Genomic DNA, 13026 nt, shown 5'->3' with positions numbered 1-13026 from the left:
TCATTTTTTGAAAGCTTGAAGAGAGATGAGTGGACGGCAGTGGTGTGGAGGGGGCTGAAATGGAAGTTGAGAAAAAAATTAATTGTGGAGAAAAAGTCTGAAAAGATAAGACCTGTATAAATTAGGTCATTTAGGTTCTTTGGAGTCTTAACTGTTCAGTGATTTTGGCACCATGGACTGTTAATGTGTAGACAGACCATGTCTCTGCTGGTAAGCATGGAAGAATGTAGATGATGATGTCTAGTTCAGGTCATCTTGTAAAGGAATTACAAGTCTCATTTGTTAAGCAACAGCACAAAAATAACCACACATCTAAAGGTATTAATTGCATTGTTGTTCAGTTTAGTTTTGATTATGCTGTCATAATGTGATCAAAACTGCTGATATGGTATAACTAAATCACATTACAGTTGCTACCATACAGAATGCTACTTGAAGTATGTTTCCTGTATTTTACTCAAATTACAGAATTGCTTTAAAGCTTGTTGGTAGCTGAAATACTGTGTAATATTAGTAGAAATAACATACCTTTTCAGGCCTGTAGGGAATGTCATGCAGTTGCTCAAAATCTTACTTAAAAACCCACTTAATAGAGGAGAAAAACCCCCAAACAAACCAACCTTATTTTATACAAGGTTAGACGTGTTCTAATCTCTCAGAAAAGGAGGGGCATAAAGTATTTGATAATGTCTTTCTCTTCTAAAATAGTTAAAGGACAATATGGACATACTTCTGGTCCTTTATCTGACTAGCATTTTAACTGTTGCTGCTGCATAATCGGTTCTGAAGCATCAGCATCTCTCATTCATGGATAGATAAATAATTCAGAGATGAACTTCAGCCACACACTTCAATATTACAATTTTTGAAATTCTAATTTCTTAGTGAAGAAAGTGAGGCCCTTGATTTTACCGAAGATTGAATTACAAGGGAAAATCAACACATCTCTGAACAGCCATCTTGTATTTTCAAAATCTTTGTCTTGGCCACATAGCCATTTTTAAAATTTTCATCTCAGCCTTCCCCAGAAAAATGAACCACTCTACTGATTTGCCTTATAAAACTTCCAGGTAATAGATGCCAAGCAGCAGCTACAACCACCAAGTGTGTGTGTACGGAACTTGCCTCAAACCAGAACCCACCTACCTGAAACACCTTGCTGTGAGCTTGTAAAGTAATAGTCTAGTTACTGCGTTTACACAAGTGTATGAACACAAGCTTCTGGGACAGATCTTGTGATTCTTTGTATCATGTGTGTGTATATATAGGTGTGTTCTTTTAACAAAGGCTGCTTACTGAATTACATTAATGTTTGTTTAGCCTATTTGTGCATGTAACAAATAGTGAGAGGACAGGTTGCTGATGGCATATGTATTATTGTGTGAATTGTGCTGGTGAACTTCGTCAGCTTCTCTCAGATCTGAATGTTTGGCCAGTATATTTGAGTTAATCACAACCATACATGAATAATTAATTTGGTATTAGGGAAAAATAACATTTTAAAACTCTGAATTGTTTTTCAGTGAAGACACATTGGAGTTCTTTAAAGCATTTCATGCTTAGCTCTTGCTTTTATCAGTCAAATTATTTTAAATAGAAATATTTTGCCAATTATTTGCCAATGGCAAAAGAAATAGAAATCCTCTTACGTTTAGAGTTGTCAACATTATGTATGATTAGTGTTCCTGGACTACTACTGTTCCAGTGTTTTTTTAGTTCATTAACTTTCGGTTGGCAGAATTTTAAATGGCAGGGTAGAATAAAGGAATACATTTCTTCTGCTACTAAAATGTATTTTAAAATTCTTCTTGCTTTTGAAAACTAAATACTGAGACTAGTCATACTACAGCAGCTGTATGCCTTTCCACCTCTGGAAGAGTCATTGAATCAAATACGTATATGCATTTATTTCAGAAAAGACACAGGAATCTTCTGGTGTCTTTATGTAATCTATATATAAATTTAAAGGAAATGTGCCACAATATTATAGCAGTTTTAGCAATCTATTATAAAGTTTATTGCACAGAAATAACTAGGTCAACCTCTGGATGACCTGTCTTTTGGAGTTTCTTCAGTTAGCTTTAGGCTAGAGCTCCACCTTGTGATCTTTCAGCAGGATACATTTTCTTTTTATAGTTAATAATTTAATTATGATTTCACAAAGTTGAGTGACTTCAGAAAGTTTTCACAGGCTTGAGAGATTTCAGTGTCTGCTTGGGAAAATTAAAGTTGGAATTCTGTGAACATGCAAAACAAACCCTAAAGAAGAGCTGCTTTTTATGACTCACTTCAGTTTAGATTTAACTTACTAAAATAATCTGCTTCTTAGAGCACATTTAATAGATAACTTAGACTTTCAGTGTTTGGAACGGCACCTGCAAGAATTTCATTTTCCTCTTTTCAGACTGCACTGTGATGAACTTGATATATTTTAAAAGTTCTAATAGGATGGTTATGTGGACTGTTTTGCTTTCTCATTGACTTTCCAAACTGGGTGCTTTGAATGAGTCATCAAGTATGTGCATGAAGAAGAGGTGGCTGGCAGTAGCCCTGAATTTCCAGAAGGTGTTTACAGAGATCAAGGATAATGAGGAATGACCAATGCCAACAAGTGAACATCAGATAAAACTGGAAAGTGGTAAATTCAAAGGAAAAAAAATGTGCCTCTTGGCAATACAGAGTTTGGCTGTGGGAGTTCCTGTGTGGGATACCATCGCTGCTGAATATTGAGTGCAAAAAGTAATTGGAAATGTTAATGGCAAAAATATTGTTAAGGGGTTAGAAAGTATAGGAACACAGCCTCTTTGACTGAAAAAATCCCCGAGTTATTTCTGGATGCCGGGAAGGTATTCAAGGGAAACCACTGATACGAACAAAGCAAATGTGTTCTTCCTTGGGCAGCTTCTGTTGGCCAGTGCCAGAGAAGGCACACTGGGCTAGGTTGACCCTGCTGGTTGAGAATCAGAAGTCCATGTCATATTTTGCATGTAGGCTGAGAGAGCTGGGCCTGTGCAGCCTGGAGAGAAGTCCAAGAGGGGATCTTACCTGATACGTACAAATATCCTAAGGGCAAGTATAAAGACACGGGGCCGGGCTCTTCCCAGTGGAGCCCAGCGACAGGACGAGGGGCAGTGGGCACAAACCGCAGCACAGGCGGTTCCAGCTGAACGGGAGGAAGGAGTTCTTCACCCTGAGGGTGGCAGAGCCCTGGGACAGGCTGCCCAGAGAGGGTCTGGGGGCTCCTGCTCTGGAGACGTTCCCAGCCCGCCTGGCCGTGACTGTGCAACCTGCTGTAGGTGACCCTGCTGTAGCAGGGGGCTGCACTGGGTGGTCTCCAGGGGTCCCTCCCAACCCTGACCGTTCTGTGATTCTGTATGTAAATCTTCTCAAATTATCCTTTACTGGGACAAATATAGGGGGCTTTTTGATCACTGCTGGAGTCTGAGCTTGACTCTGGAGATCCCTTACAGTCTTACCTCATATATTCTTGCAAGACATTAATCGGTAGCTACTGTTTTCCATAATGCTGGTATGTAGTTGCGCTCATGAGGGCCAAGTTTCTTGTTCCTTCAAGAAAAACAATTCTTGAAATGTGAGTCTAAGCAGCTCAACACTTGAACATCTAGCAAGAACTTGGTATTTCTTTCCCATTTTATGAGGTAATTCTGATCAAACAGTGCATGTTTTCTTTCATGTTTTGTTGTTTGTACCAAGATGAATGGTTTTTACAAAAAGTTCAAGTTGGTATAAACTGCAGCCAGGTAGTTCTTATAAAGTGATTTGACTTGTTTGATGTAGAGCATATACACTTTAATCATTTACCCATCCTTTTTCATACTTTCCTTACTAATTATTTCTTTAAAATACTTAGGTGACTGTAAAAAACTGTATTGAGTATTTTTGCAAAATTTGGTGGGACACCAAATTTGCTTTTCATGAAGGGAGCAAAAAATCTCTTAATTCTGTGAACAAGAGGTTAACTTGCTTTGTTTCTTTATGGTTCCAAATTTTATGGAATAGGTAATATTAGTGTTGTGAATAGGTAGTATTAGTGAGCCATGATACAAAATTTGCATGTAAACATCCTGATTGTCACTTTAGTATGTCTTGCTTCTCAACACTGAAAAATCTATAACCTAGAAAAAGTCAAGTAACATGTTGATAGACAGGTTGAACTTGAAACTGAGCAGTGTGGTTTTTGAAGTTTGCATCTTTGCTTTGCGCTGGGACTGAATCACAAGCATGCCCCCAAAAGGACTTGTGTGGCAGGATCTCTTTCAGTTTTTTGTTCCCCGCACCCTTACTGAGGTCCAGCTCTGAGCAGGTGCTAGCCTGATGACAAAGGCACTAAATTGTGCTGTGGTATTTTCCCAAGTTCAAATCTGATAGTAATCAGAGCAAAGTTTTTTTTTTTTTCCCAAATATACCTAATCCAAAATGTAGAGCATGTCAATATGTCACCAACTGAGCAGATCATTTTACAGACAGCCTGGGTAGTATAATAGCTGCTTGCCACCAAACAGGGGAGCTTTACTCTTCCCTCCCCTGCTCATGGCTATACAGTCTTGTGTTTCCCATGCATTCTCCGGATACCTACTGTTGAACCAGTTTAACTTGATAATCCAGGGGAAAAAAAATCTTGAGGTATATTTTAGCCATTTTATTGGGGAATTGAATCAGGTGATATTGAATGGCAGAGCCTACATAGATGAATGGTGGGGAGGGGATGTTACCTTGCCTGTGCATGGTTGTTCGCTAAAGAGAGCGTATAGATGGAGCAGGAGAGGATGAAGTGCACTGGTCATGTGCCCATGTGGTTTTGGAGAATGGAGGAATGGGGTGGCAAAGGTTGCTGCCATTCTGCAGCAGCAATGTTGTTGAAGCTTTTTTTTCTTCTGCTGTGTTCTGGATGGAACATGCTTTAGTACTTGCAGACTATCTTGAGATTCACCGGTCTATCTCAAACCTTCTTTCTCTTTGCCACTATTTCTTTCCACTCTGATTCTCTGCTTGTATGTAATTTTGTGAAACATGAAGAAAGAGAACGTAGTAAGTTCAGGGTTTATGGTTTCTCTCAGCGCTCTAAATTCTGGAAGCTACAGTGGCCCCTAGCATTCGGAATAAGCACTTGCAGGAAAAAAAAGGTACAGCCTCGATCTACATGCTCAATTGAAACACAGTCTCTGAAGCATAGCTACCAGACATTAAGCAACATGTGCTTAGCATGCCAAAATTAAATCTTTCCCTCAAATACCTAAACACTCCAGCAAGCTGTAGAGTCAGCAGACTTTGAAAGTTTTTCTCCTTCCTATTGTATCTTTAAAATACGTGAACATCATGCTTTCTTAATTCAACTGTATAAAAGTTAGCCTGGGGCAGACAATTGACATAGAAAACTTCAGCCTGCATGGTTAATTCTTGTATTTGAAGTATCCAGTGAGTTTTTCCCCCCTTAAACATAGGAAAATTAGATAAATAACAGAATTTATGAATAGGCAACAATATTATAATTGAAAAGCAAGTATATAACCATCTTATCTTCTCTTGATAAAAGACTGTGTTGTTTCTGATGTTATTCTTTATAACGTGGATAGTATTACGTTCCTTTATATTCTTCAAGTCTTGTCAAGTGCTTTAAATATTAAAACTGTTGTAAGCCTGGTTTATCAACTCTAGAATACCGGGAATTGTGAAGCAGCTGCTAATAAGAACTTGTTAGAAGACCTTATCTTTATGGAAAATGTCATGGAAGTTTACAAATTGGAGATACAAAGTTGGTATATATAATGTCGTTAAATGTACCTGTACTGTGCTTTATATTTAACATCAAATGCAGTTTTGCTTTGGTTAACCGGAAATATCCTGGTGTTGGTAAGTCTGGGCTCTGCAGTGCATGGTGTTATGGTCAGATTTAAATCTGGTATAGATTTAGAAACAACAGCTATGAACTTGCAAGGTGTTAATGAAAACTATTCCAGTTTGCTCACCCTATTCAGAAAATGGTGGCGTGTCATCCTGTCCTATCCCCATGTCATGCCCCCCTCCCCCCGCCGCCATGTTCATGTATTTCCTTTGACAGTGATGCTTTTAACGTTTGTGGAGGTACTTTGTATCAGGATCATGGAAGGAGTAAAAAATATAAAATCTTTAAAGGAGGAAAATGCTTGGTTGGAAACAGGGTGGTGTGATTTAAATTGTCTGTGTTTCCAACTTTTTTACCCCTTCTTATGTGGAAAAACTTTAACTGTATTTTTTTTTTTATTACAGAAGTTGTCCGTTACAAAGGAAGAAAGAAAAGTAAGCTTGTACTTCGAATTGGTTTTTGAATATCTTTCTAATACAGTGGTGTTCCAGAAGATGATAAAGAAATGATAGCAGCTCCAGAAATACCAACTGATTTTACTCTCCTCCAGTAAGTGTTTTAAGAATTTGTAGTTTCATTCTTAAGTGTACTGGCTTTTACTAGTGTTGATGCATATGGTTGGTTTTATCTTGGAAACAAAATGAGGGAATAGAGTTCTAGATTTTTTTCTATTGAGCTGTTGATAAAGCATAGTTTGAATTTTTTCTTGAGTATTCAGCCTTACTTCAGAAGTGCTTTATTATTTTAAATTGGCTTTTAAACTTCGCTAGTAGGAAGCTGTTGTGACAGACACTTTATGTGATGTACTTCTCAGGATTCTGTCTTTCAAAATGAAATGTTTGAAGAAGAAACTCTTTGATTAGGAATACCAAAAGTTTCCTTTATTAAGGCTTCTTTATAGAAAGAGAGGAAGTAGTTGAGGAGTTTGCCCTTAATAACTGGAGCAGGTTGCCTAACATTTAAAATACCCAATGCCAAATCTTCAGCTAAAACCTGAAGTCTTAGCTTTCCTCAGGCATCAGTTCCTTGATGCTGTTGACCTAATTTTATTGGGTGTCTCGTCTCCCTACAGTTTTAAGAAACAGACATTGGCATTTCCAAGATTTAAAATCGGGTATAGACTGCATTTTGGACAGAGGAGTAAAGTGATAATGATCACTTAAGCAGACCAAGAGAGTCCATTTCCACACCTTTTAACTGTCAAGAAATTGGCAGCCTGTTGAAATGGATTAAATTGGTATAAAATCTAAAAAGATACAAAGAAATGGTTTTGTATCAGTGAGGTTGTTTGTGTGGGGTTTTTTATTCCTTTTAAGGAGAAATAAAGGTAAATTGAAAGATGGTTTAATGTGAAATACTGTTTTTATGGCTGTTTATAATGTTTTTTTACTCTGTTGGTATGGTTCATTGCTTAGTGAAATGTTTGGAATTTGGGTTCTGTTCTTTCCTGTGAAAAGAACAACACCTAGGAAGTGTTGAAGGAATGTCTCACCTTTTTCTTTCTCTGTGCACTCCCCTCCACCCCCCCACAGCCCAAGGTTGGCGATTTCTTCAGTCCGTATTAGAGTACATCGTCAACAAAATTAGAATTAGCAAAATACATGTTACAAGGCAGAAAGCCCCTTTCAGACACTTGCAATAGATAGAGATTTTAAGTTTCTGGATTGTTTTAGAATGTTATAAATACATGGGAATGGGTTTCCTGTGCCCCCGGTCATCTTTATGGTTGCATTGTTAAACAATTCAGCAAGTGTGTATCCAAAATTTTTGGTAGCACCTGGAATTCATTGTACTGCATGTATGTGTTTAAAACAAGATCTAGTAGCATCATTTAAATTGTATTCTACAGGAAATGTAGAAATACAGAACCGTTCCAGTGATTTCACACCCACCCACACCCCATCAATGCTGGCAATAAAGGATTTGTGTATTGATGCAGCGTATTGTAGCAATGTAGGAAATGAAACAAACGAGAAAGTTTGTATATTGTTTTAACATCTTTTTATCTTATAAGCCTAAACAACCACAGATTATCTTTGAGGGAGAAACCTCACCTAAACTTTTTTTTCCACACCTTTCAACAGAAGCGCATACCTCTTAACTGCTTACTTAGTTTCTGCTAGCATGAAGAGATCTGCTGAGACACTTTGGTTGTGAAGGAAGGTGGTGGTTTCTTTTTTTTTTTTTTTTTCTTAACCTGTTGAGTTTCCCCTCCTATTTTTTTTTTTAAGTATTTGTGGCAGCTACTTGTAGTACTCCTTGCTTTTTTTGAGCTGGTGTAGTGTTTGTCACCTGCCACAACCAAGGTTCTCAACTGGTTGCTATTTTCTGCCTACTTTTAAATCTTTTAACCTTTTTAACAGGTTAAAACTTTTAACCTGTACAGCTGTCTTTGCCAGGTAAATTGTTTGGAGGAAGCATGCAGGGTAGGGTGTGAGTGTGAGGATGTGCTCTGATTTGTTCCTCAACAACAGCAGACTTAAACAGAAGAAGAAGCAGGTTCACTGTTAGAGTTGACTTACTGGAGCGAGAGCATAATGTGACTTTATGTAGTGTCTTTAAGAACGTTTCTGACAGAATGTGTAAATAGTTTGTCTTTTTATCCTTGCAGGGAGTCTGAAACACACTTCTCTTCTGATACAGACTTTGAGGATATTGAAGGAAAAAACCAAAAACAAGGCAAAGGAAAAGTATGTTCCATTTATAGGGATACTGAAACACTTTTACTGTTATGAGCTGAAGCGTTCATCGCTTGCTTTGAAGCTGAATGAGCTAGGAATATTTTCTGAAAATGCAAGTGTTCTGCCAAGAGGATTCATGTTTGTATTTGCATTGAAAGGCTTCATCTTGAGTATTTGCATGGTGTTTCCTTAGTGCTGTGAAGGCATAAGGGAGGTGGGGGAGAAAAAGATTGAGCTTTGATTTGATTAGTCTCTGTATGTGTTCCATCCTGTACTTCAATTTGGTGCTAATACCGTTCTCTTTTGGTTGGTGTCATCAATTCTGGCTCTCTCTTAATTTGAAAAGTGAACAGAAGCCAGTAATTTAATTCAGAGTGGTTGGGTTTTTTTTGTAGATTGCAGACAGGAGGTTACACTACCCGAGTGGGGAGGTCTAAACCCAGTTAGTAGCCCTTCTGTCCCCTCATGGAACATGTGTTCTCCCTCCCTGGGTGGCTTCTGCCCTCCCAGTGTCTTGGCACCCTTCATATGTGGCTTCTTCGCTACTGTGGCACACACGGGCACGCTGGCTGGCCTGTGCCGGGGCTGCCGAGCACCCCGTGTACCTGTACCAGTATACAGTGCCTAGTGATTAAGAAGTGGTAATAACTAATTTAGTACAACAGTCAATTAATTTGTTTAGGTTTTTTTCTTTCTTCTTTATGTAAGTCATGTTTGATTTGGGGAATCAAAGAAACCTGTCTGCTTTTCTTCACCCCTACTTGCCAGTGTGCTCGTATTAAAAAAAAAAGGTTAATGAATTGCAGAGGAGACTTGGTGATTTGTGTTAAGGGAATTGCCATAGCTGTTTTAAATAAAATCTGTGTAATCTGTTCTACAATTTAAACAAGAGAAAAATCTTTGTCACTACACTATCAGTAATGGCATTTTCAGTTGCTAGAAGATTTTAAATGAGGGAGGGAGGAAGTGGAACCTGTAGAATTCTCACTGGTCATTGTATCAGTCAAGATCACCTTTTATTCTCAATTTTGGATTTTAAATCTGGTTCCTGAGAACAAAAGGCCTCATGTATATGTGTGAATAGTGATTCAAGTGTTTTTAATTACTACATAATACCCAATGAAAACTTACTGTGTGTGTGATTGCAGACCTGTAAAAAAGGAAAAAAAGGACCAGCAGAGAAGGGGAAAAGTGGAAACGGAGGAGGGAAACCTGGTGGTCCGAATCGGATGAATGGACATCACCAACAGAATGGTGTGGAAAACATGATGCTGTTTGAGGTAGTTAAAATGGGCAAGAGTGCTATGCAGGTAAGGCTTGGGATATCTCTATGACTTGGATGAATATACACGTTAAATATAACAATATTATCCTGTTCGTACAATTTAAGAAAATGAAGCCTAAAGTAATTTTTTTCTTCAATTCATAGGTTTTTTTTTTTAGTTGCAGATTAAGATTAGAAAAAGTGATTTTTGCATTGTTAAGGTTTAATTGTGAACAAACTTGAGTTTTCATTTCTAAATATTAGATGTGAATAATCACACATATAATGAAGAAATTGAAACAAATTCAAAGTGAATTTTCAGGATTCTGAATGAAGAAAGGTTATTTTAGATTATGTGACTTTAAAGTCCTTTTTGTGGGGGTGTAACTAAATATAAATGTGGCTTATGCTTACAGTTGTCATATAACTTAACAAGAAATCTGCAGTTTGTAGATACTCCCAGAGCTTAGATTATCTGAGAAGAGATAATTGCTTCTCTTCTCTCATCCAAAGTAAAATTACTAGCTACAACTTAAGGGCTACTCTAATGAAGCTGACTTGGCTAATGTATATTATAACATGCTTATTTGGGTGGAATTTGGAACAGGAAATCTTAACCTGTTAGTAGTGTCTGCTTTAGGCACTGTCTCCACTGCATTTACTAATAGGACTGAAGTCTGTCTATTAAGAAATGTTGCACTTTTAAAAAAATTCAGTTAAATCAGTAAATCATTTGCTTGACTATGTGAATCTTCCAGTGGAGAGAGGGTTAAAGTGTAAGCTTGTCAGCCATGAAGCCTTCCTGCTGACTCACTCATGTGACTCCTCAGCAGCCTGGAAGAAGGACTATCTTTGGGATTGGAAATCTAGAGTTTCCAGCTTCTGTGATCCATGTGCGGGAAGAAGCTGGGTCTATGTGGAGTCCTCTCAAGATTTGCAGGCACCTGCATTAGAGCTGGGAACCTTGAAGCCTGAATTACTTGGGAGAAATTTAGTTGAGGCTTGTAAAAAAGAACAGATTCCTTCAAATTTGTGCGGAGAAATTGTGATAGTTCTGTCATTTGTTATGTTCTGCCATGTTTCAGAGCGGGTGGAAAAACTGTACTTTTCTAACTGTTACTGTGTGCGCTGCATTTTCAGCTAATTATCAGCAGTTGTATGTTCTTGACATCTGAACTGTTTAAAATGGTACACAGTAAAAATCTTTTTGCTTTCCAGGAGCAAAATGAGCCTTTGCCAGGCCTGATTACTCTGTTGAATTTGGGGAATTGGTAACATGGGTAATAGAGTGAATCTTAGTCGAAATTTTTATAAAATTAAGGAAGGAAAAAATCTCAAAGTGTTTCCGAAGTCAGGTCCACTTCAGCACTTAGTTTCAAGAAGTTTTTCTCTGTGGCCCTCAGCACTTGCTCACCTGATAAGATTTTGATAATAATTTTTACTCAATTTTATTTTAAATGGGGTTCCATACCTTCTTCTGAGTTAGTGTCTATTCTCTGACAAAAACAGATGGTTCGTCCACTGAGACAAAATGTTCTGAGAAACTATTTTGCTGGATGTTCTTTAAAATAAATTCTGAAAGCAAGGCTGCCTAAGTGAAATATTTGTCCTGTTCCTAGCATTACCCTGGTCTTGCACAGTGACCTTTGTAAGCCTAATTTAAGATGTTTCCTAGATTATTTCCCTCTTCCCCACAGGTCAATCAAATCAGTACTGGTTTGTGGGTTCTGCTCCTACTGCGAAGTGTATGCCAGTTTGAATTTTTCCACTCTTTTTGCCTTGCTGAGGAATCTTGTGTGTCATACTATAAACAGTCTTAAATTCAGGGAAGAGGGAAGTAACTGTATCTCTGTTCAGGAATCTTTCTGCGTGGCAAAATGTTTTATTTATCCTCACAGCATTATTGCCTGTGAGAGTAAGCACTGAGGGTACAGATAGGAAGCATTGGAGACATGTAGTCAGTCCGGTTGTCTTCTGGAAGTTCTGAACTATTCCATCAGCTCTCTTTATTTAGAATTTATTAGAATGACTCTAGATTTTAAGGCAGGGTATGAACATACTAAAAACCTCTAATCTGAGAACTTGATCCTAAAGTGAGTATCTTGTATCTTTATTAATAAATTAATTAGATGATGTATGTTTTTATGACTTCTGCAGTAGACAATTTGTACCATACACATGGATGGTTTAAACATAATAGCGTTGATATTCCCTTTCTCAAAATCGTTATCGGAGGTTTCCTATTAATTTGCTTCCCTTTAAGGTTTTCCAGTAAAATGACTTTGTTCCTATGTGGTTTAGTGAATACAGAATAATTAATGTCCGTACAACGTAAGGTGGTGCTGTTCATGCTCTTAGGGGTAATGTGTATAGAGCACAAATTGTCAAAGGGTTGAATTTTTGAAGAGTATAGGGAGTTAGAGCTGTTGGAACTGAACACCTGAGTAGTATCTTTAGAGTAGTGTCACTGGGTGGGCAGAGAGAAAACCTGCTTCTCTAAAATACAGCAGTTACCTTTGCATTCTTCATCAAAAAAGTTACTGCAGGACTATATGGTATTCTTGTACTTTAGGTGTCAGTTTCTTACTTGGATATCTTTATATAGAGTAAAAGGAGTTCTTGAAAACTGTTCTATGGCAGTAAAGGATCATTCAAACATTTTGTTCTGTATTAATTGAAAAAACACAGAGTTCAATTTATTTGTGGAAGGAACAAGAATCTTTTACTGGAAACCAGTTAAATAACAATGGCTGTCTTCAATTATGAAAAATAAAGTGCCTTTATATTTGTTTCTTTTCAGTCTGTAGTGGATGACTGGATAGAGTCATACAAACATGACAGAGATATAGCACTTCTTGATCTCATTAACTTCTTTATTCAGTGTTCAGGCTGCAAAGGTAAGATACTGAAATGTTTAATGATCCGTTAAGTGGTATTGTAGCATGATTTTCATTCTTTGCCTTTTATTGTTACCTGTCCTGTAGGACTGCTCCATCCTTGCAGCTAGTTTACATTATTAGGTTCTTGTAGTTAAGCTAGTATTTCTGAAGGTGGGAGCAGGAGGATTAGAAATATTGTACTATATTTTAAAATGTAGAGTAAGCCTTTTGTATTCACACCAGAGAGAATGCAGTACTGGCACTTAGCACTTAACCTTCTCTGCTTTTCCTGTTATTTCAGGAAACCATCTCTCTCTCTTAAACATTGGTAGTTTAGCT

At 37.7% G+C, this 13026-nt stretch overlaps 1 protein-coding gene across 7 annotated transcripts in view; it reads left to right on the top strand.

Annotated features, from left to right (window-relative positions):
• Nucleotides 1–13026, top strand: part of STAG2 (stromal antigen 2) — an 82072-nt gene that overhangs the window by 32895 nt on the left and 36151 nt on the right. For all 7 annotated transcript variants that reach the window (XM_040614002.1, XM_040613999.1, XM_040614003.1 and 4 more), the window contains exons 2-5: nt 6268–6412; nt 8475–8553; nt 9693–9854; nt 12609–12705. In XM_040614002.1, the coding sequence (XP_040469936.1) occupies nt 6369–6412; nt 8475–8553; nt 9693–9854; nt 12609–12705 (382 nt within the window). In that variant the 5' untranslated portion in view covers nt 6268–6368. The remainder of the gene's footprint in view (nt 1–6267; nt 6413–8474; nt 8554–9692; nt 9855–12608; nt 12706–13026) is intronic.

Source organism: Falco naumanni, chromosome 14 (genome assembly GCF_017639655.2).
Source record: "Falco naumanni isolate bFalNau1 chromosome 14, bFalNau1.pat, whole genome shotgun sequence".
Classification (NCBI taxonomy): domain Eukaryota; kingdom Metazoa; phylum Chordata; class Aves; order Falconiformes; family Falconidae; genus Falco; species Falco naumanni.
The sequence above is the reverse complement of the archived record's forward strand: the minus strand, read 5'-3'. Positions and strand labels throughout refer to the sequence as shown.